The sequence below is a fragment of the Maniola jurtina genome, chromosome 5, assembly GCF_905333055.1.
Source record: "Maniola jurtina chromosome 5, ilManJurt1.1, whole genome shotgun sequence".
NCBI classification, from domain to species: Eukaryota; Metazoa; Arthropoda; class Insecta; order Lepidoptera; family Nymphalidae; genus Maniola; species Maniola jurtina.
The window spans coordinates 3835859-3863716 of NC_060033.1; the positions used below are offsets into that span (position 1 = coordinate 3835859).

A 27858-nucleotide genomic window follows, 5' to 3' on the forward strand; every position below is an offset into this window, starting at 1 on the left:
AGGTTTTATATTTTAAGTTATTAAACTTCTAGCGATCTCCACATACTGAAACTAGGTGACTCTGTTCGAAGAGTTCTAACGACGTCTCACATCCCAACATTCCTCTAAACTAACCCTGCTGGGAATCGGACCGTAATCCTCCCGGCTCTCACGATCGTGCCACAACACACAATATCACACTAATATTATAAAGGCGAAAGTTTGTGTGTGTGTGTGTGTGTTTGTTACTCCTTCACGCAAAAACCACTGGACGAATGTGGCTGAAACTCGGAATGGAGATAGATAATATCCTCAATTAGTACATAGGCTACTTTTTATCCCGGAAAATCAAAGAGTTCTCTCGGGATTTCAAAAAACCTAAATCCACGCGGACGAAGAAATCGCAGGCGTCAGCTAGTCATTCATATAATGTTTATTTAATCTTCAACAGTAGATACGTTTCGTTAATTAAAGTTAACGATATTCCATCCTTCCAATGGAACTCAATTTCGATACACGTTCAACGCAAGAGAAGCAAAAACATCCATACTAATTGCATATTGAGGCAATGGAGCTACAAATTGATCGCAATACCATAGATATATTATATTGTAACGTTTGTACCAATAAGTAGCGTGTAAAGCTCGTTGATGAGTAAGACCATCTTCTAAGATGGTATTGAATTAATTGATGGTAGGATCTTTTGTATGGATGGATGAATAGATGGTAGGATAGGTCACAGGAGAAATTATAACTTACACCTAACTTTTTCTTCTGTTCTAATGACTTCACAAGTTGGTATAAAAAAGAGTCTAATCCAGTTTTCGCTGGATAACTTCATTAAGATGGCTTTACACTAACTTTCTAAAGAGAGACATTGATGGATAGTATACAAACTGGGCAAAAGGTATTATTAGGATAATTACAAACGGGGCGGGTTCTTAACTCACACTCTTTCTTATAATTTAACCCCTAAGGTGGCAAAAATAGGGGTTTGATATTTATGTAGTCCACGCGGACGAAGTCACGGGCATAAACTAGTTTCATTATTAAACTTACCTCATTACTTACCTCATTACTAATACTACTAATATTATAAACGTGAAAGTTTGTATGTATGGATGGATGTATGTTGGTTACTCTTTTACGCAAAAACTACTGAACGGATTTGGCTGAAATTCGGAATCTAGATAGATCATACTGGGGTATAATGAATTAACACAAAGGCTACTTTTCAAACCAATTAGTTCCTACGAGATTTTGGAAAACCTTAATCCACGCGGACAAGTCGCGGGCGTGAGCTAGAGTTGAAATATAAATCATCTGAATTACAATAAAATTTGTGCAATCGTGGCTGAACTGATACTTCGCGGACTCTTTTTGATGCTCAGTTTCTTGCATTAAATATCATACACGCGGATAAACCGTTCCGTCTATAGTTTTCCTAAGAGAACTTGCTTCGATGCTCTTGTTTTATGAAATATGGAGAACCCTATTGACACTGATGGTAATTTATTGAAATGTCAGCAGCAAAGGCGTCAGGGTTTTTAGTCAGTGTCATGGACGATCACGAAATCAGTTATTAACTAAGACAGCAACGTAATGCATTAAACTATTTTATTTTATTTTTATTTATTTTTAATTGGAAAACCAACAGCATAGACTTAAAATTAAATATCTTAAAGCTTTTCAGCTTTTCACAGGTAGATATTATACAAGAAGACAGTGGGTAGTAAACTATGACTATAGATATTTATGTTTCGCTAAGTGCGGATTGGCAGAGTTCATACTCTTTTAAAGGAGTCTTAACCTTAGAGCTACCGCCTCTTTTCTGTATTAGCATAATTTTTTGCTCATTCTGAGACTGTCCATGTGAAATTTCTGTACTCCCATAGAACATAAGCTATGACTGTGACATAATGCCTATTATATCAAGATCAGTTACACCGTTTATAAGAACGTAAAATAACTGTGTAAAAAGGCACATAGATATTTTACGACAAAAGAAAAAAAAAAGGTGTAAAGTAAAAGTAAAGATATTCATTTTGAGGTTCTTTTAACTTATTATAAGAAAAAACTTGAAAGCATGATCCATCACTCAACATCAGGTGTGATCTTCGAAGAATGAAATTACCTGCCTATAACAATTTTCTTTACAGCATTTCTATTGCCTACATTTAACTGAAGTCAGTCCGTTATCCTTTTTACCTTAAAACAAAAAAGGATAGATACCTACAAACAAAATGCTTAAAATATTTCCCTAAAACAGAATCAACAAAAGGTCCCGACTTCGTTTGTATTGACGTCAGCTGTATGTATAAACAGTGAAATCGCTTAACAAGTTTTGCCTGAAATCAAGAAGGACTTGTCTACCTTAACGCTTTTGGAATAGAAGTGAAAATCCTTTGATCGAATTACGTTACGTGTACAAGACAGGTGTGACTCGAGGGAATCAACTGGTACATCCGTGTAATATACTCGCTTCCACTCTACTGTTTATTTCTAAGAGAATTTTCTCGCTCATAACGATATTTGCACACAAAAAGGTACAAACCTTAATGCGATGAAATTCACAGGCACGCTTCGTTAACTCACGACATTTGCGTTATTAGGTAAATGAATGTAGAATTTGTATTCCTTCCTTTTTATTCTTGGTATTTAAAAGTTAAATGTCCATGTAGGCCAATAGTTTACGGTAGGTACTTATGACAACTCAAGGCTCTATCAGTATTGGTTCAAAAAGCAGGTGGGGTACAGACAGGGCAAATGAAGGCAATGATAGCTAACTATTAGATATGGATGAGAAAATGAAAGCGAACGAATCGAAGCGAAGCCTTTGCTCATTTTCAGCTGTGTTCCGCCGCTTTACATAATATTATTCGCTGATGATTGTAAAGAGCGAGGACCATTGAGTTAGCGAATCACCCCCGCTTCGCCCTGGTAAGCTTACAGTCAATGACTGTCTTGTATCTGAATTAAATAAAAATAAATCATAATTTTACACTTCTAGAATCCTTCAACATTGAATTGAATAAAACACGTCCGAACATCAGACGGCCACATCTGCTGTAAGATCGAGCTGCGTTCGCATCGCAGTATTTCCTTAGAACGACTGCACGGATTATTTTAAAGCTCTTTTTAATAGCTGCAATTTGAGAAACTTACGAAGCTTAATGTCACAATATGTCCTCGGTCTGTACCGATTCGATAGCCGAGACTTTCATTATAGTCGTTTTTATCTTCATCCTAACGAATTTTTCTCTCTCTGCGTCCAGCTACTTAATTCTGAGATTGGTGACCCTTACCAATTAATCACAAAACTAATGTTAGTTTGTTTCTTGAAATAATATTGTACTTTGGGCGTACTTTATTATACGGTGGGCATCCAGAGCCTTTTTCAAGACCTAGGAGAACGATTTCGGCTTTAAGGTTTTTTTATTAGCTCATAGGTTCGACTATTAGCAGATCCAATACACAAGAATGACGAGGAGGCGGTTAAGGCCTTCATCGGACCTCCAAAATCTACCCAGTTAACGAATCTAGACAACGTTGCAGAGTCCACGAGGGCTAGACTTTATAGTTTGATATATTTTTTTTACCTGTTATCTCCCAAAGCCTAGTAAAGTGTTTAAATAACGTTTTTAAAAGCAGAAAAACTCGTTATATTTTTTCTACGAGTTGTGACTTGTCTACGATCGGAAAAGAAAGTAACAAGAAAATGTTGGAAACACCTATAGTTTCCTCGATTTTATTAGAAGACACATCTGTTCTAAGTTCAAGCAGCATTTGCATAGCAGTATTCTAGAAATGCAGCTCGGATTATTTCAAAGCTCCTTTTAATGGCGGCAATTTGAGAAACTTACGGAGCGTAATGTCACAATGTGTCATCGGTTTAATTTGATAGTCCAAACCTCCATTATAGTTTTAATCTTTATCCTAACAAATTATTTAGATTCATTTTGCTTTAAACTTGATCCTAACTATTAACTAATTTGAGAGTTGTACCCAGGTTGTACCGAGTACTTTGAGCATCGTTGCGAAATCTATTTAAGAGAAGTGCCGCTCCCTAGCACTTCGTTTGTATGGAATACTAGCTGACGCCCGCGACTTCGTCCACGTGGATTTAAGTTTTTCGAAATCCCGTGGGAACTCTTTGGTTTTCCGGGATAAAAAGTGGCCTTTGTGCTAATCCAGGATATTATCTATCTCCATTCCGAATTTCAGCCAAATCCGTCTAGTAGTTTTTGCGTGAAGGAGTAACAAACATACACACACACACACACACACACACACACACACACACACACACACACACAAACTTTCGACTTTATAATATTAGTGTGATAATAGGACTACTAGAGTTTTTTTATCAGTTTTTAATAATTCCTATGCGTTTTGGCGATGACTTTAAAACCACTTTTTGCAGTTAACCGCTTTTTACAAGACAACCACTCTGCGTAACTAGTAGTCACACACCCAGGCACTAGTGTAAAGTCGGTGCCACATTATACGAGTATGAAAACAAAGATCGAGCACATTGTTTGAAGACTGAGTTATCAAGCAAACTTTGCAGTTTGCACACATGCTCAGATACTCCTTCCACACTTTCAGAAGTTATGTTAGACATCGGCTAGTTAGGATTTGCAATCAGCTCTTTGTGCTAGTAGGTTACAATCAATAATAGCGAATCGGAGTGTTATAAAAAAAAATCAAAATAAATAAATAAAAAACGGACTTCAATAACCACAAACACTAAAAAGTAAAAATAATTTAATTAATTACCGAATATAATATAATGTATATAAGAGTTAATGTTGTTCTATATCAACATTTTTTGGAACCGGTGCCAATGTGGAGTTTTTTTTTTTCAATGTAAACTTTGAACTATAAGCCACGCGGACGAAGTCACCGGCATCAGCTAGTCACTAATAACGATTTCGGGATAATCGCGCGGGACACCGCCGCGGCGCACTACCGCGCGGTGTGCCGGGCGCTGGTCGCCGAGGGCTTCTTCATCGCGCGGGTGCGCGTGGGCAGCGCGCGCGACCTGGGCGCCCACGAAGACTCTGCCATGCATCTCGACATGCAGTTCTCTGACTGGGTAGGTCATTTGCAGCTTTTGCAGATAGCTTATCTATCTGCAAAAGTTCCGCCAAATCTATTTAAGTATTTTTTAAAAAATAAATCAAGACAAACAGACTTATGAACAACCAAAACTTTAAAGAGGAATTTTAAGTTAAAACGACACTTAATTTTAATGCAACCCTTCGAAAATCATAGATGGACAATTCAGTTTTTTTATTAGTAAGTGTATTTATTATAGATTAAATTTTGATTAGTAGGTAAGTATTAGTAAATTAGTAGTATAAGTATAATGAGACCTCAATAGTGGGATGGCGATGAGTTGAACATGATGATGATAACACGTTTGGTTTTGATTTCCACGATAGAAAATTCTTCAGATTACAAAAAGAAAAACTTCAGCTGAAAAATGCAAAGATCTTCCAAGCTACGTGTTCGAGTACATTCGAGACGTGTTTCGACCGCATCGTACAAAAGAACTAAGCTATCCAATTATATCGAAACGGTTGACCCCGTATTAGTTGCTTTGGCAGGTCAGCAAACGGTTTTAAGTAGATTGGATTCGGAGACCGGATTCATTTTACAAGTAATTTTTGTAAGTATTACTTTTCTAGTTCGGTCAGTTGAGATTTTGCTGAGGGTTTCAAGATCCTGTCTCATTATTACAGTGAGTTACATTGCGATTGGTACTACAACGCTTTCTCGTGAATTTTTTATAGCGCGACATTGCATTGTAAAAGCTGCAAAAGAGATAGTACCACATTAGGTGATAATAATTAATCACTTGGAAAATCACAATATTGATATACTTTTATTTATTATAATGAAATAAAAAATAATAAGTCAATCGCAAATAATAATAAGTTGTTATTCAATTTTTTGTTGTTTCTGTTATTTTACTTTTTAATGTTTCTGTTATTTAATTGTTTTTGTTATTTTATTTTTGTAAGCATTTTTAACCCCCGACCTAAAAAGAGGGGTGTTATAAGTTTGACGTGTGTATCTGTGTATCTGTCTGTGGCATCGTAGCTCCTAAACTAATGAACCGATTTTAATTTTAATTTTTGATGAAAGGAGGCTTGATCGAGAGTGTTCTTAGCTATTCGGTTCAGCCGTTTGAAAGTTATCAGCTCTTTTCTAGTTACTGTAACCTTCACGTCTTGTCGGGGGTGTTATAAATTTTTGATTTACACTTGTTTTATAATATGGTAATAATGAGTTAATAAATAAATGAGAGAAGTCAATTGTATCATTAACCAATGTTTGGGAAGGCACTGGCCCCTAAGATACGAACTTTTCTTGTTTAGGGATCAGGAATTCCATCTACAATACATTGAATATACAGTATAATAGTTAGAACTACCTGGAAAGATAATAAAACCCTAACATTTAATATAACACGAACTAATTGAGGGCATCTGCTATACTTATATAAAGTTGTTAAGGCTTAGCTCACCCGTTTTAGCAGTAACATTATTATTTTCTCACAAAATGTACTAAGATATTAAGACATAACCTCATTAGCCGGGCTGTTCTTATAATTAAATGACACATTATTTATTATCCACGGCCGTCTGTCCTTTTATTGCCTTAACCTTTGGTCCAAGGTTTATGGACGTAAGGAACGAATTATTTCTTTTTGCTGCTTAAACAATGTCTAGGCAAGTACCTATTTATATAAATAAGTACTATTTATATATATATTTATATAAATAGGTAACCCTACATCTAATAAAATTTTAGGTATGTCAGAACCAGAGATTCTTTCAGCAAATAAAATTAAAATGTAATTTTCGTTCTTTTCAGCAAGGGTCACTAAGTACTCGCTACCAAAGTGTGTAGCAGTGAGACTAAAAAATGTAAAAGATTAAAACCACATGTGACTTGTTATATTTAGGCACGCAAAGGAGAAATAGGGGAAAAGAAATTCGCAATGTACGTGTTTTTCCTAAATTTATGTCGTCCTCATCAAAATGCGGAAGAATAAAACACCCTGAAGCGGTCCATAATTTATTTTTCCCAGGAACCCTTTTTTGCCGGCAAAAAGTACTTATAAGCCCGGGATACATATATTAAAAGTGGTTCATTTTGGTGAAATCAGTGTTACATAAACCCTGTCCTGTTAACACCCAAAAATCCAAGCACAGAAAAAGCTAAAATATTACTCATATGAAAGATTAAATTGGTTGGTGAAGACTAAATAGAAATTCACAGGCCAAACTATCGAAAACAATAAAATACGTTGTGTTACGCTCCTTAAATTGTTTCTATTAAAATAAGCTTTAAAATAATCCGTGCAGCAGTTCTAAGAAAATACTGCACTAAGATCTTTGTGCACATGTGTCGCTCCATCTAAATTTCAAAAGCATTAGAAACTTTCATATATTTTTGAGAATTATAATTTATCTTACTTTGTCTACAGGGGCTTTCTCCTACAAATCTTTTTCAAGTTTAATTGGCATTAATGTTGTGCACCGTCTTCAGTTTAGTTTGTGCGTCCGGGAGGCTAAGGTCTGTATTAGGGACGAACATTATTGGTACTTTTGAATCATTTTCATTTTAAGTAAATGAATTATTTTTCTTCACAGTTATTTCACAGGTGATTTTTCACGGATAGTGATTTTTCATGGTCACACTTATAATAATCGTTTGATACATTGATTCAAATAGGAACTATGATCAAGAAAATAAAGCGGGATTAAATTTATGAAGTTTTGCTTCATAATTTTTCACAGGTACTTTACTTTCAAATAAAACCTCAATAGCTCAACAGGCTGAGGAGCCGACTGAATTCTAAAAAGGTCGGCGGTTCAAACCCCACCCGTTGCACTATTGTCGTACCTACTCCTAATACAGCTTTGCGCTTAGTTGGAGGGGAAAGGGGAATATTAGTCATGATTAACATGGCTAATATTCTTTTAAAAAAAAAAAAAACCATCTTGGGTAAACACCGATAACATTCTAGAAAGAAGAAGACCGATATGGAGTAAGTTGCGACTTATAGAAATGAGAGAGACAGCTTTGTTGAAATGAACTGAGCATACAATTTGACGTGCGCTCCGTTAGTTTCTCAAATTGCCGCCATTTTGCCTCCATTACAATGAACTTTGAAATAATTCGAAGAAAATACAGAACACTGTCAGGCGACTTCAGTTAGAACTTCGTGCAGATGTGGCTCTCTCCAAAGTTTAGAGACTCTTGGAAAAATTCAAGCGTTACTTCAAGAAAATTTTTACCATTGTTCTAATTTTAAATCGTTTTTTAAGTACAGTTTTATGCGGTATGTAAATATTATTATCTGATCAGTTATAGGTTAGTATTAAATAGTTATTATTTTTCTTTAATATTGTTAAGGCGGAAACAAGCTATCGGATTTGTCCGTCAGCCGTAGCTGACAGCCGCGACAGATAAGTGTGCAGAGACGAGCTTGCGAGATATCTATTGGACATCCAAGTGCTAGGTATATGTTACGTTCGCTACTAACGTCCGATATTTTGCACAGTTCCATGTACATTTTATTACCCAGGTACGTATAAGTTGCGGCAGTCAGCCGCGTCCGTCAACCACATCCCATAATAATTAATTTGTTGCCGCCTTTTACTCCTCATCGCGAGTGATATATTATAACACGACTGAATTCACTATAATATGTATATAAATATGATGCTTTATTACTATAAGTGCCACAAGGAGTGCATCAGTTGAAATGAACTCACATCCTTTCATGAATAATAATTCGCAGTGCGCGTAGTTGCTGCTGAACTTTGGAAATAAACTTTGGGATAACTTAAGACGGGTGGCGAAGCGGATAACAGCGTCATCTGCATCCGTGTCTACTGCAGTTTCATATGCGTACCTACAGTTTTTAATGAAGTTATAATGTAGGTAGGTATCTATTTATACAAGTGGTTTTTTTCGAACTTTGGCTGAGATATATGGATCACTAGCCGATGCCCGCTACTTCGCCCGCGTGGATTTAGGTTTTTCGAAATCCCGTGGGAACTCTTTGATTTTCCGGGATAAAAAGTAGCCTATGTGCTAATCCAGGATATTATCTATCTCCATTCTAAATTTCAGCCAAATCCGTCAGGTAGTTTTTGCGTGAAGGAGTAACAAACATACACACACACACACACACACACACACACATACAAACTTTCGGCTTTATAATATTAGTGTGATTTATGTTTTGGTCTAAGATCCCCGTGACATAAGACATACATAAAAATCCGTACTCAGACTTTAAGAAACCTGAGTAATATTTTTACGTTCTTTTAGCAGCTGATATATTTGAATTGGCCCTGGTCAAAAATATTCATTAAGTAGTTATGTATTAGGAATTTAGCGGTGAATACCCACTTGCCTTGGAGAGCACATAAAACCGTGGTGCTAGCCCTATTCTCTCTCCAGTCATATCAGATTGCCATCACTGTCCCGTCGGACTATGAGAGTAATGGCACAGAAACTAGTCAGCTAATCTTCACAATTGATCGAAAGGTTGAGAGAGCATTATCCAAATATATTAAATAGTAAATTCCTGATTCATTCTAGGAGCTAGAAAGCCAAAATTTTGGACAGAGGTATAGGTTTATAATGTAGACAAGAAATTGTGTAATAATAGAATAATAGGATTGTTTAAATTCTTTTTTTTTTTATTCACTATAGGTAAGCGCTTGACCACAATCACACCTGATGGAAAGTGATGATGTGGTCTAAGATGGGACGCGTTTACCTAGAAGGTGCCTATTCACTCTTGTTTTAAAGATACCCGGATTGTAATTGGTAGGAAACACTGATCGCGGAAGAGTATTCCAAGCCTTAGCCATGCGTATGAGGAATGAAGACGCAAAACGTTTCGTGCGTGTAGATGGAATGTCGACGACATAAGGATGGAAACTCGCCCCGTAGTGAAGCCGCGGGCGGTCACTAGTGATTTATATAGGCAATAATGCGCACACCTGCGCATCCCAAACAAAGAGGAGAGTTGTAGCACCGCGATCGTTCGTTTTACTTTTTACTGATGGGGACTGTGCTGGTTTAAATCGGTGCTCGTTAGGTATTATCAAGGAAACACTATATTAATTATGGCATACACCATATTCTTTACGAATTTTATTAAATGGAAAGCGATGTATACGTCCAGTTACAAAAGATTGACTGACTGACTGAATGTCTTTCGGTTACAGATTAAGAGGGCTCTCTCCGTAACTAGTTTCATACAATCGTAGTTCCAATTTCATTTGAATATCAAGCAACCAAAGTCCATGAAATTTTGCAGACATATTCTAGAAACTATGTCTGTGGTTTTCCAGATTTCTGTTAAAATATTCGGTTTCAAAGTTACGCGGTCTTAAAAATTCTCATATAAATCTTCGAGCCCCTGTAATTTTAAAACTACATATTTTTAGAAAAATCTAAAACACCACAGACACAGATATTAGTTTCTAGAATATGTCTGCAAAATTTCATAGACTTTGGTTGCTTAATATTCAAATGAAATTGGAACTACGATTGTATGAAACGAGTGACGGAGAGAGCCCTGTTAAGTTTGTTGGTGTTGTCAACATCCATTAAGGGTGAGGCCAAACGGACGTAATTTTTTGAGTTGTAAGTCGCGTAATTTCGGTTGCGTAATTTCTGCTGCATTCAGTTTCATACAAAAGTTCAACTCATTTTGCGTCGCCGTGTGGCACGAACTGGACTTTTGTATGGAACCGAATGCAGCAGAAATTACGCGACCGAAATTACGCGACTGACAACTCACAAAATTACGCTCGTTTGGCCTCACCCTTAGGTCCCATTCCAACAGTCCGATAGCCACTTAAGAAAATCTTGACAGCTATTTGGTCAAACGTAGAGATTTCGGGCAAAGTGCAAACAAAGTACAGACAGTCGAATGCATCCGTCTTAACAAAGGGGCAACAAATGCGGAAGTTTGCTCATTGTTCCGACCCGCGGCCTCTAGCCTTCACACCAACTTGATATTTTGCACGCGAGGGCTTCTTTCTGAGTACTGAATTATTTGCTGTTCGCTTTCTGTTGACAGACACTTTGTACTGCTTTTTGGAGCGCGAGTTTTATGGAGCACGAATGTCCTTAACCTCTTTCGGTCTCGGTTCGTATTACATTTTATGTTGATTTTGCCACAGCTTTTTGCATACAAAGTTCAATGATAAACTTTTTTATACGATTTCTGCAGTTGATGAGTGAGGATGTAGTCTAACATATAAACATGTTAACCTGGAAGGGAATGGTAGTTTTAGCGTTTAAACTATCGTGCCACTTGCCATTAGAAATTTTTATTATGTGTTGTTATAGCAGCAATAAAACCACACATTTAATGAACTCTCCACCTATTACGGTTCACAAAATAGGTACAGCCCGCTAACAAACAGACGGACGGATGGACGGACAGACAGCGGAAGCACCCGTAGACCCTAAAAATGTTTAGTTCTTAAATGCAGGGTGTATCAGAATCATTGAACCGGGACCCACCAAAACTTTCTCATAAGCTAACTGGTCAAGACTGCAGATAAACAGACTAGGGTTTCAACTAGATTTAAGGGGTTCAAAGTATATTAAACAATACAGTATAATTTGAACAGTATATTTTAACAAAAACAATTAGGTATCAGATACTACGCCAGCCACGGTAGTCCGTAGTAGCTGTATAGTCTTGACCGTTCCATGCCCTTCCTGGACAGTCTTCGCTTGACCCTCAGAGCTTCACTGTGAGGCATGAGGGTCCGATCCGGACTTTCCATGGATCTTTGCGATATCAGATCCGGACACCTGTAAAGAGCAGGATTTGGTGTAGATTTGATTTGGAAGTAGATGGTGCCCGCGATGACATCCACGTGAATTTAGGTTTTTGAAAATCTCGTGAAAACTTTTTTTCTCTCTTGTCTGGCTTTACAAAGATTAACCAATGTCAAGTTTGTAGTTATTTGTAACAAGTTAGTTAAACTATACAAGTATGGACCCCGCGTCTGTGCCGGCGCTCGCCGACATACTCACGGCACCCCCTTAGAGCGTTTTCCAGTCAGTTTTAACAAAAAAAACACTCCAAAAAGGCAGAGCACGCCCGCCAGCTAACACCAACACAGACGAAGTCCTCGTGAAAACTTAGTCTGGGATAAAAAATAGCTTTTATCACTATTCAGATCTTTAGCTATATCCTTGCAAAAATTAAGTCGATTCGTTGCTCTATTGCGGCATTATTGATGGGCAAAATAAACAAAAAAACACACTTCCGCATTTACAAAATACTAGGGGATGCCCGCGGCTTCGCCCGCGTGGATTTCGATTTTTTTAAATCCTGTAGGAACTGTTTGATTTTCCCGGATAAAAAGTAGCCTATGTCCTTTCTCGGGAGGTATCCCAAGTCTGTAAGTACCAAATTTCATTAAAATCGGTTCAGCGGTTGGGCTGTGAAAACGCAGCAGACAGACAGACAGACACACTTTCGCATTTATAATATTAGTATGAATAGGTAGTGATTATTATGAGATGTACCTACCTACTAGATTAACTATTGGATCAGATTTAATTAGGGTAATATAGGTCTGGCTCTAGCATAGTCACATAGTGATTTTAAGATCCCTTAAAAATGTAAAAAAAATAGTTTCTTTCGGCATCCGAGTAAAAATTGTAGGAGTATAGTGCCCGGCAAGCAATTTGTGGCTGAAGAGCGTAGTGGGAGAAAGTTGGTGAATCCAGGAAGCGAAAGTCGACGTATCAACCAATCGCGTGCACATGCGCCGACAGATCAACCAATCGCGTGCACGCACCATTCGCCAGCCAATCGCGTCAATGCTCAAGTTGTTTGCCGGGCACTGTATCATCATAATTTATGAATACGAACTTGTAAATTTCGTTGGTAATGTGGTTATCGTTCTTGCATCTTTTAGTCCACATGGTCCAGTACTGGAAGCCTTCTCGGTGGAAGATTGTGACTGCGCACTCGGTGTCATCTCTGATATCGTCGTCAAGGAGCACTGAGAACACATAGATATTATTATTTTATTAATTTTTTTTTACTCAGATACACGTTAGTCCTTGACTGCAATCTCACCTGGTGGTAAGTGATGATGCAGTCTAAGATCGAATCGGACTAACCTGGAAGGCGTGTGGCAGTTTTTATTAAACCCAGACCCCTTTGGTTTCAACCCATCGATTGGCGGCACGGCTTTGCCGGTAGGGTGGTAACTAGCCACAGCCGAAGCCTCCCACCAGGCCAGACGAAATATTTAGAAATTATAAAATACCAAACCCCTGCCGGGAATCGAACCCGGGACCTCCCCCTAATACTAAGACCACTACGCTTACCCCTGGGCCAAGGAGGTCGTTATTAAAATAACTATTGAGCGGATTATTATTTATGTATTTTTCCCTGTCTTAAATTCCTCATATTTGACGATTGTGAGTGTTTCTCTAATCGCCAGACTTCACACACCTTTGAGAACAATATGAAGAATTCTCAGGCACGTAGATTTTTCGTTAAATCAAGTGATTTTAATTGCCTTAAACGTACATAACACATTATTTTATATTATTCGAGGTCTAATGTAATTTTGGAAATCACTTTTCTAATCTTCATCTAATCTTTTACTCTCATGGAGAATGTAAAATTCAAATTATTTTAATAGAACCCTCATAAATTTTATATTACAGTGATAAAGCCGTGGCCGGCTCAAATCTTCGGAGAGCATAAAATGCGCCGTTAAGTGTAACTTTGGATTTAATTTACTCTTTAACTCGACAGTTATTCTCCCTTCACCGAATCTCTTACATTGTTATAGTTTAAAACATAAAATCGGTAATAAAAATATAGTACTTTAAACGTTAAACGAATCATCACTAAACGGTCTACATACACACGATTCTTTTAGCATCAGCGCAATTCTATCGCTTTACGATACTTAGAAGCTGCGATTTAACTTCTACACTTAACTCCACTCTATACATTTATCACTATACTCTATCCATGTAGAGAAGTTAGTATTAGCCCCTCTCTCTTATATATAAACCAAAGACAAATAAATCAGTGGGCGTTAACTATTTTGAGTGACCAACAAATCACAAACATGAATTGAAAAACATTCGAAATTCAATAATTAAACATAGTTTCGTTTATGATTGGTTGGTGACTCAATCAAAGCCCACTGGGTTTTTGTTTTTGTCATTGTATGGAATTAGGTAACAGAGAAAGCCCTATATTTGCTTTCCCCGTGGATGGAGTATAGTTTGGGATTGATACAGCTAATGCATTTGTCCTTGCCATACACTTCGCATACCTTCAAATGAATGAAATCGTAGAAAAGTAAGGTAACTAGTTAAAGTATCGATATAGTAGACACGTGGCAATAAGATTCCCGTTGTCAATAATTCATACGAATCAAGCAAGACTGTTGATGATGGCGATTACATAGAAGAAATTGCAATTTGCATCTATAAAGAGTCGCTACAAGTGTAAATTAAAAATTTATAACACCCCCGACAAGTGAATGTTACAGTAACTAGAAAAGAGCCGATAACTTTCAAACGGCTGAACCGATTTTCTTGAATTATAGCTAAGAACACTGTCGATCAAGCCACCTTTCACACAAAAAAAAAACTAAATTAAAATCGGTTCATTAGTTTAGCAGCTACGATGCCACAGACAGATACACAGATACACAGATAACCAGATACACACGTCACACTTATAACACCCCTCTTTTTGGGTCGGGGGTTAAAAATGGACTATTATATTCGTCGATTGACCGTAGATAGTTGCAAAATGCAATGCAGTTGAAAATTCGCTTATTATATTGATGCTGAAGTATCGTGTGTGTGTTGGCTCAAAGCTATAAATGAGTCAAGTTAAAGGAAACTGCCGCATTAAAATTGACTTCATAGAAGTTTACATAGTGGACTATTAATTTTGTTACGTTGTTTTGCTAGTTGTGAAAAATTTAAAGACGAAAATCTTTCTCTATGAAAAAATCTGAAATAGTGGAGAAAACGAAGCATTTTCGTCGGAAGTCCTCAGAAACAGCTCCGATTTTGATGATTTTTATGAATCCATTCATAAATATCATACATATGGATTAAAAGATATTAAAAATTATTTCCCCGCTTCAAAACGTTTCTGATTTTAAATAATATATAAAAAAAAAAACATCAAAATTGGAGCCGTTTCTGAGGGCTTCCTAAGATTGGCTATTATAGTGCTTTATTTACTCCATTACAGAGTCTTTAAAAAAATCACTTTATTTGTACGTAAGTAGTAACTAGTTTGTTTATTGTTTCAGCAAAATTGATATCTTATAATTTCAAACCATTAGGGGGGGTAACACACACATTGAATTGGGTAATAGGTAATTATTTCCGACTTTTTATTGATTCCGCTTATTTTTCTGTTCATATCATAGGCTAGATTTTAAAATTAAACATTCAATGTCATAAGACCGACTTTTCACTTCGTTTTACCAAAGCTATTGATAATATTAGAAAATACCTAATAAAAATAAGATAAGTATTAATTGTACGCCCATTTTTTCTTCTTTATTGTAATAATGGTTTAAGTTAGCTTACATTCGCATGCTATGTTGCATTCGCCACCTTTCTTGCCCTCCCTGCACCATTTGCCAGGTATCTGAAATACATGATGTTACACAAATTACTGCAAATTAACAATTGTATAACAGTTAAAGCTGTGATAGCCTAGTGGTTAGAACGTCCGCCTCCTAAGCGGAGGTCGGGGGTTCGATCCCGGGCACGACTAACTTTTCAGTTAGGGATGTACGTTTTAAGCAATTAAATATCACTTGCTTTAAGGGTGAAGGAAAACATCGTGAGGAAACCTGCATACCTGAGAGTTCTCCATGTTCTCAAAGGTGTGTGAAGTCTGCCAATCCGCATTGGGCCAGCGTGGCAGACCTTTTCATTCTGAGAGGAGACCCGTACTCAGTAGTGGGGCGGAAATTTGTTGATCAAGATAACAGATAAACGGATACGATATTTACAGACGGGATTTTCAACAGTTCTACCCGTTTTTGTACCTTTTCTTATAAGCATAACCAAGTAATAAATTGAATTTAAGTTATACCTTTTATTTATTTTTATCAAGGGTTATGACTTTTGTTAATTCTACCTACTAATATTATTATAAATGCGAAAGTGTGTCTGTTTGTCTGTCTGACTGTTATCTTTTCACGGCCCATCCGTTTTACCAATTTTAATGAAAAGTAATGATAGACCGTTAGTCTAATGATAGATAGTCAACTCACCCAAAATAACTTTGGAATTTTATCTAAATCTACGTAGACGAAGTCGCGAGTATCAACTAATGTTATTAATGACCACGATATGATGATTTTAGTAAAGATATGTAGATATAAGAAAGTAGACTATGTTTGCCTCGCAATATATTCAAGTATCCATCAATATAAGTAGGCAAGTAGTTTTAGCGGTTTCTGTATTTATTTTTAACAAAAGCTACCTACCTGATACAACCCATAAGACTTCTTGCCGTAATATGACACTGTCAAAGCTCTCGTGTCTCGGTTGCTCACTTTCTCTATGAGACATACCCCTGAAAACAAAATGAAATTTATTTTTTGTTAAACCTAGTTGCAACAAAGCATTATCAATCAACTAGCCGATGCTCGCGACTTCGCCCGCGTGGATTTAGGTTTTTTGAAATCCCGTGGGAACTCTTTGATTTTCCGGGATAAAAGTAGCCTATGAGCTAATCCAGGATATTATCTATCTCCAAATCCGTGTAGTAGTTTTTGCGTGAAGGAGTAACAAACAGGAGTAACACACACACACACACACACACACACACACACACACACACAAATTTGTGCACCCAAAAAATCTATTCTTCCCTTCTTAGTAATTTTAGTTCCAAAAAGCCTTTGTATTTTTATTCAGCAGTGAAAATGTCGCCCCGAAAATGTATTTTTCACTTAATTCACGTCAAAGTTGACTTTACTTATAGCAGATTAACATAACAGTATGAATAATGTATAATACATGCCCACTAGTTGGGTATAATGTTGGACGGTAATGTGAGTTAAAATGTTTAAAATTTTACTGTTTTGTATGGACATGGTTAAAGAAACAATTTCGCCCGGGGCTGATAGTATGTTTTAAACACGTTTGTTTTTTAATTGTTGCTTACTATAAATATCACGAACATAATAAATATAGTCCGAATAAAATATTGATATATTCCCTCTATTCTGTAGTGGAATATTCGTTGTGTAATGTGAATGTCTCAAATATTTTTAAGGAAAATTATTTAAGGAAATAGATGAAAATTTCCCTATACCTATCTAATATTCACATCAGTCTATCTGTTAAACGGATAGATATCTAATATCTATCCGTTTAACCGATATTATAATATATGAAATTTCGTACAGAAGTAGCTTACGCCTGAAAATTGACTACGGCGACTCTTTATCCCGGAAAAGTAAAGAGTTCCAACGGGATTTAAAAAAAACTAAATCCACGCGGATGGAGTCACGGGCATCATCTAGTTTTTATCACACTAATATTATAAAGGGGAAAGTTTGTGTGTATGTGTGTGAATGTTTGTTACTCCTTCATGCAAAAACTACTAAACGGATTGGGCTGAAAAGAATCGAGATAGATTATACCCCGGATTAGCACATAGGCTACTTTTTATCCCGGAAAATTAAAGAATTCCCACGGGATTTTTAAAAACCTACATCCACGCGAACGAAGTCGCGGGTATCAGCTAGTAAATAAATTATAATGTATACCTAGCTCTAATTTAATTCACAAACGAATTAACTTAGATATTTTAGCTATTGACATCGGTAGGTACCTATATGTAATACATAAGTATTCATCTACGTACTATTAATATCTCATGTTCTTGTAGTGACTCGTAATAATTATTATAAACACTTGATTTTGTCATTGAGAAGGAAAATCCCCAACCTTTTGCTTTGGATACTTACAACTAATTACATAAACAATAAACATTAAATCGCATAGGAACCGTTCAGGAAATTCCCATTTAACAAAACAAAAAATACGAATAGTCTTTATTCTGTTTTATTTACAATTAACAACGTAAAGATATTCTTACTAGATGATGCCCATAACTTTGTCTGCGTATAATTATAAATGTTTGTTGAAAATCCCGTAGGAACTTTTTAATTTTTCGGGGAAATTTAGCCTATGCTAAAAATTAAAGAGTCCGCCCCCCCCCCCTTCCCCACCCTCCCACCCCTCCCCCGAGATGGGCCGTAAAAAGATTGCAAATAAACAGACAGACACACTTTCGCATTTATAATATTAAAATAGCATGGATAAGTATGGATAATATGGAAGTATGAATTATTTATAAAACATCCTAAACAGTTAATACTCACATTGTCCTAAAAATAGATGATGGGAAAGTCCCACTCTAACTAACTCACGCACAAGTTTACACCTTGTTTCGAATCCTTTCGAATAAATTGAATTGAATAAAACGCAAGTCACTAGCACTACTAGTAGACCACGCCGCATAATGATTAGTACTGATTACAAAAATAATGAAATCGTAATTCGTAGGTAGGTACCTACTTTATGTCGAAATGCCAATGTCATTCAATTTCTTAACTACACCATCGAATTGCTATGAATCCATTGAACTACATATATTGCTTACAGATTCCTATACTCAATTAAAAAATTCAATGGATGTTATGCGCTTGTAACATTTTAATGGTTTTGTTTTGAAGTAGAAGGCAATAAATAGGAAAAACAACTTTTAATAAAAATAATTTGTCGGTTTTAAAATATAATTAAAGGGTTCGGTAGTTTTTTTCCTAAACAATTTTAAACGTCGAACGTATTTTTTGTTTACTAAGTAACTAAACAGGTAACATCTAATAACTATATTATTATAAATAAAATATACCTACCTACTATATTAGTCTACTGGACTTTGAAATTATATTTGATATATATAAATGTTTATATGATTGAAACATACGCCAGCTATTATAAATTCATGATTTATTAATAATTTTAAATGATATCAATTAGTAGTTATACTTATATGAGACTGGTAACTAATGTTATTATTAAGACAAATAATCCGCTATTATTTAAAGGAATTATAATGCCCAATATAGGCAGGTAGGTTGTAAAAGTTGCATAACAAAGTCAATCGATTTCGGTACGATATGTTGCGTAGAAACTGATAGATAATATAAGGGACAAGGGTATGGGTGAATAAAACTGAAAAATTGTCATACTCCTTCAAGTTTAGCACTTCCATCTAAATCAGTTCCATCTAAGTCAGTTGCTAATCAAGTGGTTAACGTTACGTTACGATGAATACTGACAAATAACATATGCAAGGTGGCCCTAAGACTTTAGATCACCTAACGGGTCACAATCAACTGTACCTACTTGCATGTAGCACAGTGTAAAAAGAGATATAGTAGTCCAACGCCTGACAACCCTTTAACAGGGCTCTCTCCGTCACTCGCTTCATACAATCGTAGTTCCAATTTCATTTGAATATTAAGCAACCAAAGTCCATGAAATTTTGCAGACATTATCTAGAAACTAATATCTGTGTCTGTGGTGTTTTAGATTTTTTTATTGTAGTTTTAAAATTACAGGGGCTCAAAGATTTGTATGTAAATTTTTAAGACCGCGTAACTTTGAAACCGAATATTTTAACAGAAATCTGGAAAACCACAGACAAAGATATTAGTTTCTAGAATATGTCTGCAAAATTTCATGGACTTTGGTTGCTTAAATTCAAATGAAATTGGAACTACGTTTGTATGAAGCGAGTGACGGAGAGACCCCTCTTAACATAGGGCCCTAACTACGTTGGCCAGCTCGGGTCGCTCCTTCGTCCGACATTTACCGCACGATTGCTCCGTCTCTACACGGCTTCCTTGAACCTCTGAATATAATATCCTTATTCTGTGTCTATAGCTTATAGAAAATAAAGTCCCATTGGAAAAAAAATCGTATAAAAGCAGAAGCTAAGATAGTTTGTATTACATAATTTGGAAAACGAGTCGTTCAAAGTATTTAGTTCGCCGCACCGCAAGCGAACTGCAATTGGGTTAATCCGGCAACTCTAATTACGTTACACGACTGTAATCAACACGGGTAAAGCCGGGTGCACAAACTTGTAAAATGTAGGTAGATATATAAAGTTTTCAATTAAAGGTGAACTTTATTATTATAACCTATGCCTGTGATTTCATCCGCGTTGATTTAGATTTTTAAAAATGTCTTCGATTTTCCGGAATAAAAAGTAATTGATGTCACTCTTCAGGTCTTTAACTATAGGTATCCATGCAAAAAATCACGTCGATCCATTGCTCTGTTACAACGTAATTTGAAAGAGAGACCAAGAAACCAACACACTTTCGCATCTATAAAATGGTTAATGATAGTTACAGTCTGGTGAAAATGAGGAGAACAAACCCGATTTTGAAACACTTACAATTCCCCAAAAAGGTTTTCTCTATCTTTTTCGTCTTTACCAATGCCGTTGCTAGTCTGCACCTTGTAAAAACTTTGCTCTCACATGCTGTTACACTAAAAATCACAACAACTAAAACTATCAAATTCATTTTGTATTAGAAACTAAATGATATTTTCTATAACGGTGTAGTAACGCGAATGGTACTCGTTTAAATAAGAAACGTCGCTTAGGTTAGAAAATAATCAGATATCAGATAAATGTGAACAACTATGTACCTATACTTGAGTACGTAGTCAATCCGCAATGGGATCGTGTTTTTGTTTTCCTCATCATATAATTGTTTATAATTTTTTTTTTATCTAAATACAGTGACCAGCAAACAACTTGAGAAAAAGCTGCGATAAGTGAGGTACAGTAATTAGAAAATGGGCAAATTAAATCGACCGAAACCTCCTGGTCCTTAAAGTTGCCTTCAAACTACGGAAATATATTATAATATATAATTATATATTATACTATATTCCGTAGTTTGAAATCAACTTAAGATTTAAGAGCAAAAACCCCAAGTTGAAAACTTTTCTAACACGACTGCGCAGCCCATATTCCAAGCCTTTTCCGAGGACTTCTACATTTTATTACCCTTTGATTATATTCCGTAAAATCGTTGACAGAACATGAGTGACTTTTAGAAGTGGTATGGAAACTCTTTGTAGACTTGAAAACGACTCTACAATTTTCAGACTCAGTTTTAAATGACATCGTAACGTAGGTAGGTAGTAGGTACTGTTCAGAATATTCTAGAGTAACTCCAATTCAATACAACGTCATATAATTAACCTTCCCGATCAAACTAATACAGAGTTCAGTAATCGGATAGATAAACCTTTCCAAGCAAATCTAGCAGACGGATATAAAAGCGATTCAGCAGAAAGTTTGAATTAGTCCCGAATCACACCTGTAGGCATTATTCCTCAGATAAGCTTCCGTTCATTTATCTCAGAGGATATTGGCAGTTAATTAGGAATAGGATGGGATCCGACCCTTATTGGAAGTGACCTTGATAACTTCCTTGAACTACACGACCCGAATAATACATGGTTTTCTAACAAGTCTGATTCGTTTCTAATTTAGATAAAAATAATTGCGATTATATGGTTTTTCCTTGAAACTTAGTTCACCTTGAAATACTTATTGCAGCATAGTCGGAGTTCAAAGAGGCGTTTTTCGAAAGCATTTAAAAAAACTTAAGTGTTACAATTTAAAAACGCGCGACTTTTTCATTTTGCTCCACACAAATGCTTACATTATTTCGTTGAGAAGATAAAATTCATTATACTTTGAAAAACATATCATTTTTGAAAAACATACGTTGTTTCAATTTCCCTTTATATTGAGTTCATGCTAGTATGTTTTGAGCCTTATTTTTAGCGGTTCCGTATACTATTAGATTACTAATTCACTAACAGTTTTATTGCACTGCTACCTATGTTTTACTGTGTGAGTTTCTTTACGACAACTGTTTTCTCTTTGTTTTAAGTCTCTACATCGGGAAATTACTTACAAAATTACTAAGTACCTAACACAAATACCTAGGTAGATAAGAAGTTAATATTAAACGTGGTAAGTAAAAAAGGTATGCGATCTGCATTAACGACACAAAAAAACTCTTTGTTAAACCCACTGCCAATGAGACAACCAAAATCATAATTCCAAAACAACTTCGCGTCAATAAATCAGCTTCGAAAAGACGCACAAAGCACAAATTTTATAAGGAAAGGATTATAACACATGAGTGAGCCTATTTAGAATATTTATGAGGTACTCAATGCTTTGACTTTCGTATAACTCACATGTTTATTACATATTTTTATCAGATCGGTTTCCTGTTACTTGAATCACGATGTTACTCGAGTATAAGTACTTACTTTTTAACAAGGAATGGGTATATAATAAAACTAGTAAAAAAATTAAAATCCAAATCAAAATGTCGGTCGGGGGTTCGATTCCGGGCAAGCACCTCTAACTTTTCGCAATTATGTGCGTTTTAAGCAATTTTAATATCACCTGCGTGGTGGAAGGAAAACTTCCCGAGGAAATCTGCACTAGTGAGAGTTCTTCATGGTGTTCTCAAAGAGTATGAAGTTAGCCAATCTTCATTTGGTCAGCGAGGTAGAGGGGATGGCTAGCATAGCTAAACCCTTCTCATTCTGAAAGGAAACCCGTCCTCAGTAGTGAGCCGGTGATGGGTTGATCATGAGCATGATAGGAACTAGGCCATTAGGTCTTTAACAAGTTCAATATGAGTAGTGTAATCTGGCGCAGTATAAACAGAATACTACAATAGCACACACAAAGGAAGACAGCCTCGGATTTCCGAGTCCCATAGATTTCCACTTCGCTAGTTGATTACAGTCGTGCTCAAATGTCCCGTTCGAATTCTCGTCTCTTTGCGTTATTGTGCAATAGTAGAGAGAAGCTTGTTAGTTAATATCGTAAAATCTTCTGTGATTTTTAGGGTTCCGTACCCTACCAACGGGACCTCCTAAGCCTCCGCTGTCCATCCATCCGTCTATCTGTTAGTGGGCTGTATCTCGTGAACCTTAATAGGAAGAGAGTTGAAATTTTCGCAGAATGTGTATTTCTGTTGCCGCTATAACAACATATAATAGAAATTTCAATAGTAAAAAAGTGTTATTTTTTGCCTACGGAACCCTCCGTATGCGAGTCCGAAACACACGTGACTAATTTTTATTCTCATTCGATATCTACTCGTATTAATATTTTAATATACCTTTTTAAGTAGCAGGTAGATATAGTTCAGTGTAATTTTCACAATCACTTAAAACATTTTATGGTAGAAGTTTTTTATAATAACTATGTAGGGATCTAGGCATAAATCAATAATTTAATTTTCATTATCATAAACATTTACAGTCACTGGCCGCTAAGCTGTAAGTATCTTAATTACAGTAAAAATCTAATTATTCCAGTTCTAACGATTTAAATATTAAAGGACGTTTTTCTGTTTAATGTAAATTCATCGTCCACGAGGCGCTATCAAGGATTTCGCCCTCATCGAATATGTAAATTGCAGGTAAAATTGAAAATACCTTCCCGACGGCGATTAGTTTCTGAGCGCTATTCGGGAAATATTACGCTCTTTGCTCTTAAAACAATGGCGCCAATATTTGATTTTAATAATTGTAAAATAATTAAAATTATACGGATTTATTAAATAGAATTAAGAGAGTCGACGCATGCGGATGGAGTGGAGCGGAGTAATTTTGATAACAACTGAAAATATATTCCCGACGTCAATTAGTGTCGACAAAATGAACGGAGATAGATAGATAGAACGATAGATAAAAAAATTTACAGCACACAAAACATGAAATAACCAGACAAAACAAAGAAACTAAAAACTAAAAACCATTGTATGCAAAGGCGGCCTTATAGCTCAGAGCAATCTCCACCTGGCAACCGGAGAAGAGTGCACCCAAAAATTTATCATATCTGAAACCCAGCTTTTTGGACTTTCTCAAAGAATTCTGTTTAGTTATCAATATTATCACGTGTTACTGATATCGCGATCATGTATCGAGGAATCATCGCGATGTATCCGTATGTTCTTCAGTTTAAGACAACTGTAAGTTGGCTTCGGTAAATACGAGATGCTGCTGCTCCACTCTGATTTACTCCACTCTGTCGGTGTACATTGCGCCTAAGTCGAGGCCGATAACTGAAGCAGAAGCTGAAGCAGAGTAAACTATATGAAGCCCTAATGTAATTTAAATCAATTTAATATCGTGTTATTGTGTAATCATATAATTTAGGCACATTAACCTAAAGAGCGAACAGAAATGAGAAAAGTTTGGATACTTAAAAGGAAACATCTCTTCAGACTTATCAATTTTAAAGCGGATTTCGTAAACCTTAATAGTTATCAAAGTCGTATAGTCTCCAATCTAATTAGGGTCTTTTGAATCAGGAGATAATTGTAAGCATCGAGATTTGAGAGGCTACAAGAATTCAGTATCGATTACGCAAATATTTCTGACAGCACATTTTAATTAGATTTCCCTACAAACGACCCACTTACATCCTAGCACATCTCTAGGACGGGGTGCCATCGAAATTAAATTGGAGTCAAATAAATAGCTGAAGCGTAAGTACACGGAGCGAAAGTTTAAGGAAATTTAATTTATTTTGGGACGATTACATTACTTCAAGGGTATTTAATGCATTACTTATATAACAACGGCGTTTTGTAAGAGTAATGAGTAATAAATTATTTCTATATTTTGTCTGTAGTAGGGGTTTGCAAATTAGGTAATTCATCAAAAACCTGAAATAGTGTTCGTCAGTAAATTATCATCATCATCAGCCTGTTGACGTCTACAGTTGGACATAGGCCTTCTTTAAAGAGCGCCACCGCACCCGGTCCTCAGCCTTCCTCATCCAGCCACTCCCCGCCAGTCGCTTTATATCGTCAGTCCATCGTGCTAGAGAGCGGCTCACAGAACGCTTGCTTAAATATATAATATGCTGGTTTTCATTTCATAAAGCTGAAAAGAGTCCCAATATTTAGGCGTAAGGTACCTACACCGAAGGAGTGAAGTGGCGGCGACGTATGGTTACTGTTTTATCGACTGACTCAGCCTTTTAACTTTACGGCTGAAATTGTTATACTTAATGAAAATGAGCGTGCTAAACCTTAGACGATAAGTTTTGTAGAAAGTTTTACCAGTCTTTTACAGTTACTCAAAAGTAATAGTGAGAGTGCAGAAACACGACAGCCACGGCCAATTTATCAAAAAAAAAAAATACCGGTCAAGTGCAAGTTGGACTGGCACACGAACAGTTCCGTACCATCGTACAAAAAATAGTAATTTTTACTTTATTTTGTGATTTAAGCACAAATTCACGGACAGACAGACACGCAACAAAGTGATCCTATAAGGTTTCATTTATTCCTTTTGAGATACGGGACGGATAAAAGAAAAAGATCGTAGATTGTTTTTCTTTTTGACTGAATCGAACAGTCACTAAAAATTTCACAAAAATATTCAAAGAGTTGTTAGGTACAAATAAATAACATAAACCTGGATTATAACGGTAATTATAAGTTGATACTCCACTAGACCTACATTCCCCTGTTATTCTTTACACTTATAATAAAACCTACCACAATAATATGAAATAATAAAAGCAGTTGTTTGTTTTCCGAGGCTCACAAAGAGGTGTAGCTATGAAATACGCTGTCAAGTTTACATTTTTATTGTGCACCTACTGTTGTGAGATCGTCGCGCGAGTCGAGAACGAGGATATAGAGATACTAAATGATGCAGAAAGATCCAGAAATCATATTATCAAAGTCAAAGTCAAATCATGACTTCGTCTGTGTTGGTGTTAGCTGGCGGGCGTGCTCTGCCGTTTTGGAGTGTTTTTTTTTAACTGACTGGAAAGCGCTCTAAGGGGGTGCCGTGCGTATGTCGGCGAGCGCCGGCACAGACGGGGTCCATACTTGTATAGTTTAACTAACTTGTTACAAATAACTACAAACTTGACATTGGCCAATCTTTGTAAAGCCAGACAAGAGAGAAAAAGAAAAAGTCAAATCATTTATTCAAAGTAGGGATACTATAATTGTACACCTTTTGTTTGTCGGATTTGTTAAAGAAAGATGATATAGTGGTGATAATTAATTATATAAACTTAAAACTAAAGCTACGAGGGTTCATAGCGCGCCCAAGTCAGAGAAGAGCCCACAACAAATAAGCCGGGTATTCTTTTTTTATCATCACCACTTTACAAAACTTTGTAAACTGTAGTATACGACAGATCGAGATGGCAATCGGGGTATGAGGCGCACACCCGCACGTCACCCATGCTATCCCTCATCAGGTTACAGCGAGAGCTGAGTGGGTGTGCGGGGCGTCCCCACCCCGATAATTGCCGTCTCGAATATTGCGCACGTTTTTGTCCTCATGGATTTAGATTCTTTAATAATCCCGTGGAAACTTAAACTGCATTCGCTTTGAAAGCTCCCGTGGAGACTTTTAACCAGAGCGCAGTCGAGTGAGAGTTGAGACAATCACAAATCAACTCTTAAGAGGATCGTCTAGTTGTAAATGTTCATATTACAGAAAGCTATAACGTTTTTCTCTCCGTAAATGTAGTCCAATTTTCATAATTTTTAGAAATGTTGTAAATATAATGAAGAACTATGCTCGTACTTTTTAATTTTAATGAAATATTGCTTATGTTAAAAGTTACTAGCGTATAAATATCCATATTTTTGACCTAAAATCTTTCTTGAGTATTTTTTTTATGCAACTATAAACCAGCATACTAAAAAATTAAACGTACGAGCCTAGATTAAGATAAACTGAATCTAAATAATGAGACAAAAATTGTCAAATTTAGTAATCGTTTGAGCGGATAAAAATATTATCACCCGAAGAAGACCTATGAAAAGGAAAAATTCACAACAAAACTATCCTCTTAAAACATATCAGTGTCATCAGAACTAACCTGACTAGTCTCGAAGGAAGTTAACTGTTCCCCTGCACCCTTGGATTTTAAACATTTTCCCTTCCCACAAAAGCTTTTAAAATAATGTCTCTTCCAGTGCTCACTATGAACGCATAAAACCACCAAGTGGAAATAATTAGGGCGGTCGCAAAAACAATTTGTGACCCGGAACGGATACAGTGGAGCAGAGGTCGCAGCGTCTACCGCAGTTACTTTGATACTTCCTGCAAGGGAAATTATTTTCCAAATTTGCCCTCTTTCATGTGCAAATTTCGGTAATTATAAGTCAGAGTTATGAAATGGAGTAATGAAAGGATTGTTACATACTTAATGATTTTAGACTTGTTTCGTGGTTGGCGTTGCAACGCGGAACAGGGCGACTTGGCCGGTAGGGTAGTAGGTAACTAGTTTTGGCAGGAGTCTCCAACCAGACCAAATCAGTGGCAGTTTAAAAATTATGAATTCCAGCACAGCCGGGACTCGAATCTGGGACTTCCTACGTCTAAAACTACAGCGCTAGGGAGGTTGAAAAAACAGTCGCTATAGTTACTGAAAAAATAATCGCTTGAAGGGCAATCGTGAATGTATGTTCTACCTAAAATTATATATGTAGAATACAACTGGGTGCAATATTAGGTATAGATAACTCGAAAATTTATATGAATTCATAGGTCTATATAGGAAATCTACCGCGATTTAGGGCAAAGTGAAGAAAGATATTCTTATTTTGAACATAAAACCACGAAATTACGAACGGTTCTGATTTATCAGAATTATTTTCTTAGCCAATCCAT

General features: G+C 36.3%; 1 protein-coding gene across 2 annotated transcripts; it reads right to left on the reverse strand.

Annotated features, from left to right (window-relative positions):
- Nucleotides 1-11652: 11652 nt before the first annotated feature.
- On the reverse strand, nucleotides 11653-20757 carry LOC123865279 (lysozyme-like). Of its 2 annotated transcripts, none has more exons than XM_045906230.1 (5): nucleotides 20549-20757; nucleotides 16551-16639; nucleotides 15640-15700; nucleotides 12926-13058; nucleotides 11653-11853 (listed from the first exon to the last, which is right to left on the reverse strand). In XM_045906230.1, exons 1-5 carry the CDS (start codon nucleotides 20676-20678, stop codon nucleotides 11700-11702), a joined length of 567 nt encoding a protein of 188 aa, XP_045762186.1. In that variant the 5' UTR covers nucleotides 20679-20757; the 3' UTR covers nucleotides 11653-11699. The 2 variants fall into 2 exon arrangements, with proteins under 2 accessions (XP_045762186.1, XP_045762184.1); XM_045906228.1 differs by lacking the exon at nucleotides 20549-20757 and adding an exon at nucleotides 18459-18612.
- Nucleotides 20758-27858: the final 7101 nt, after the last annotated feature.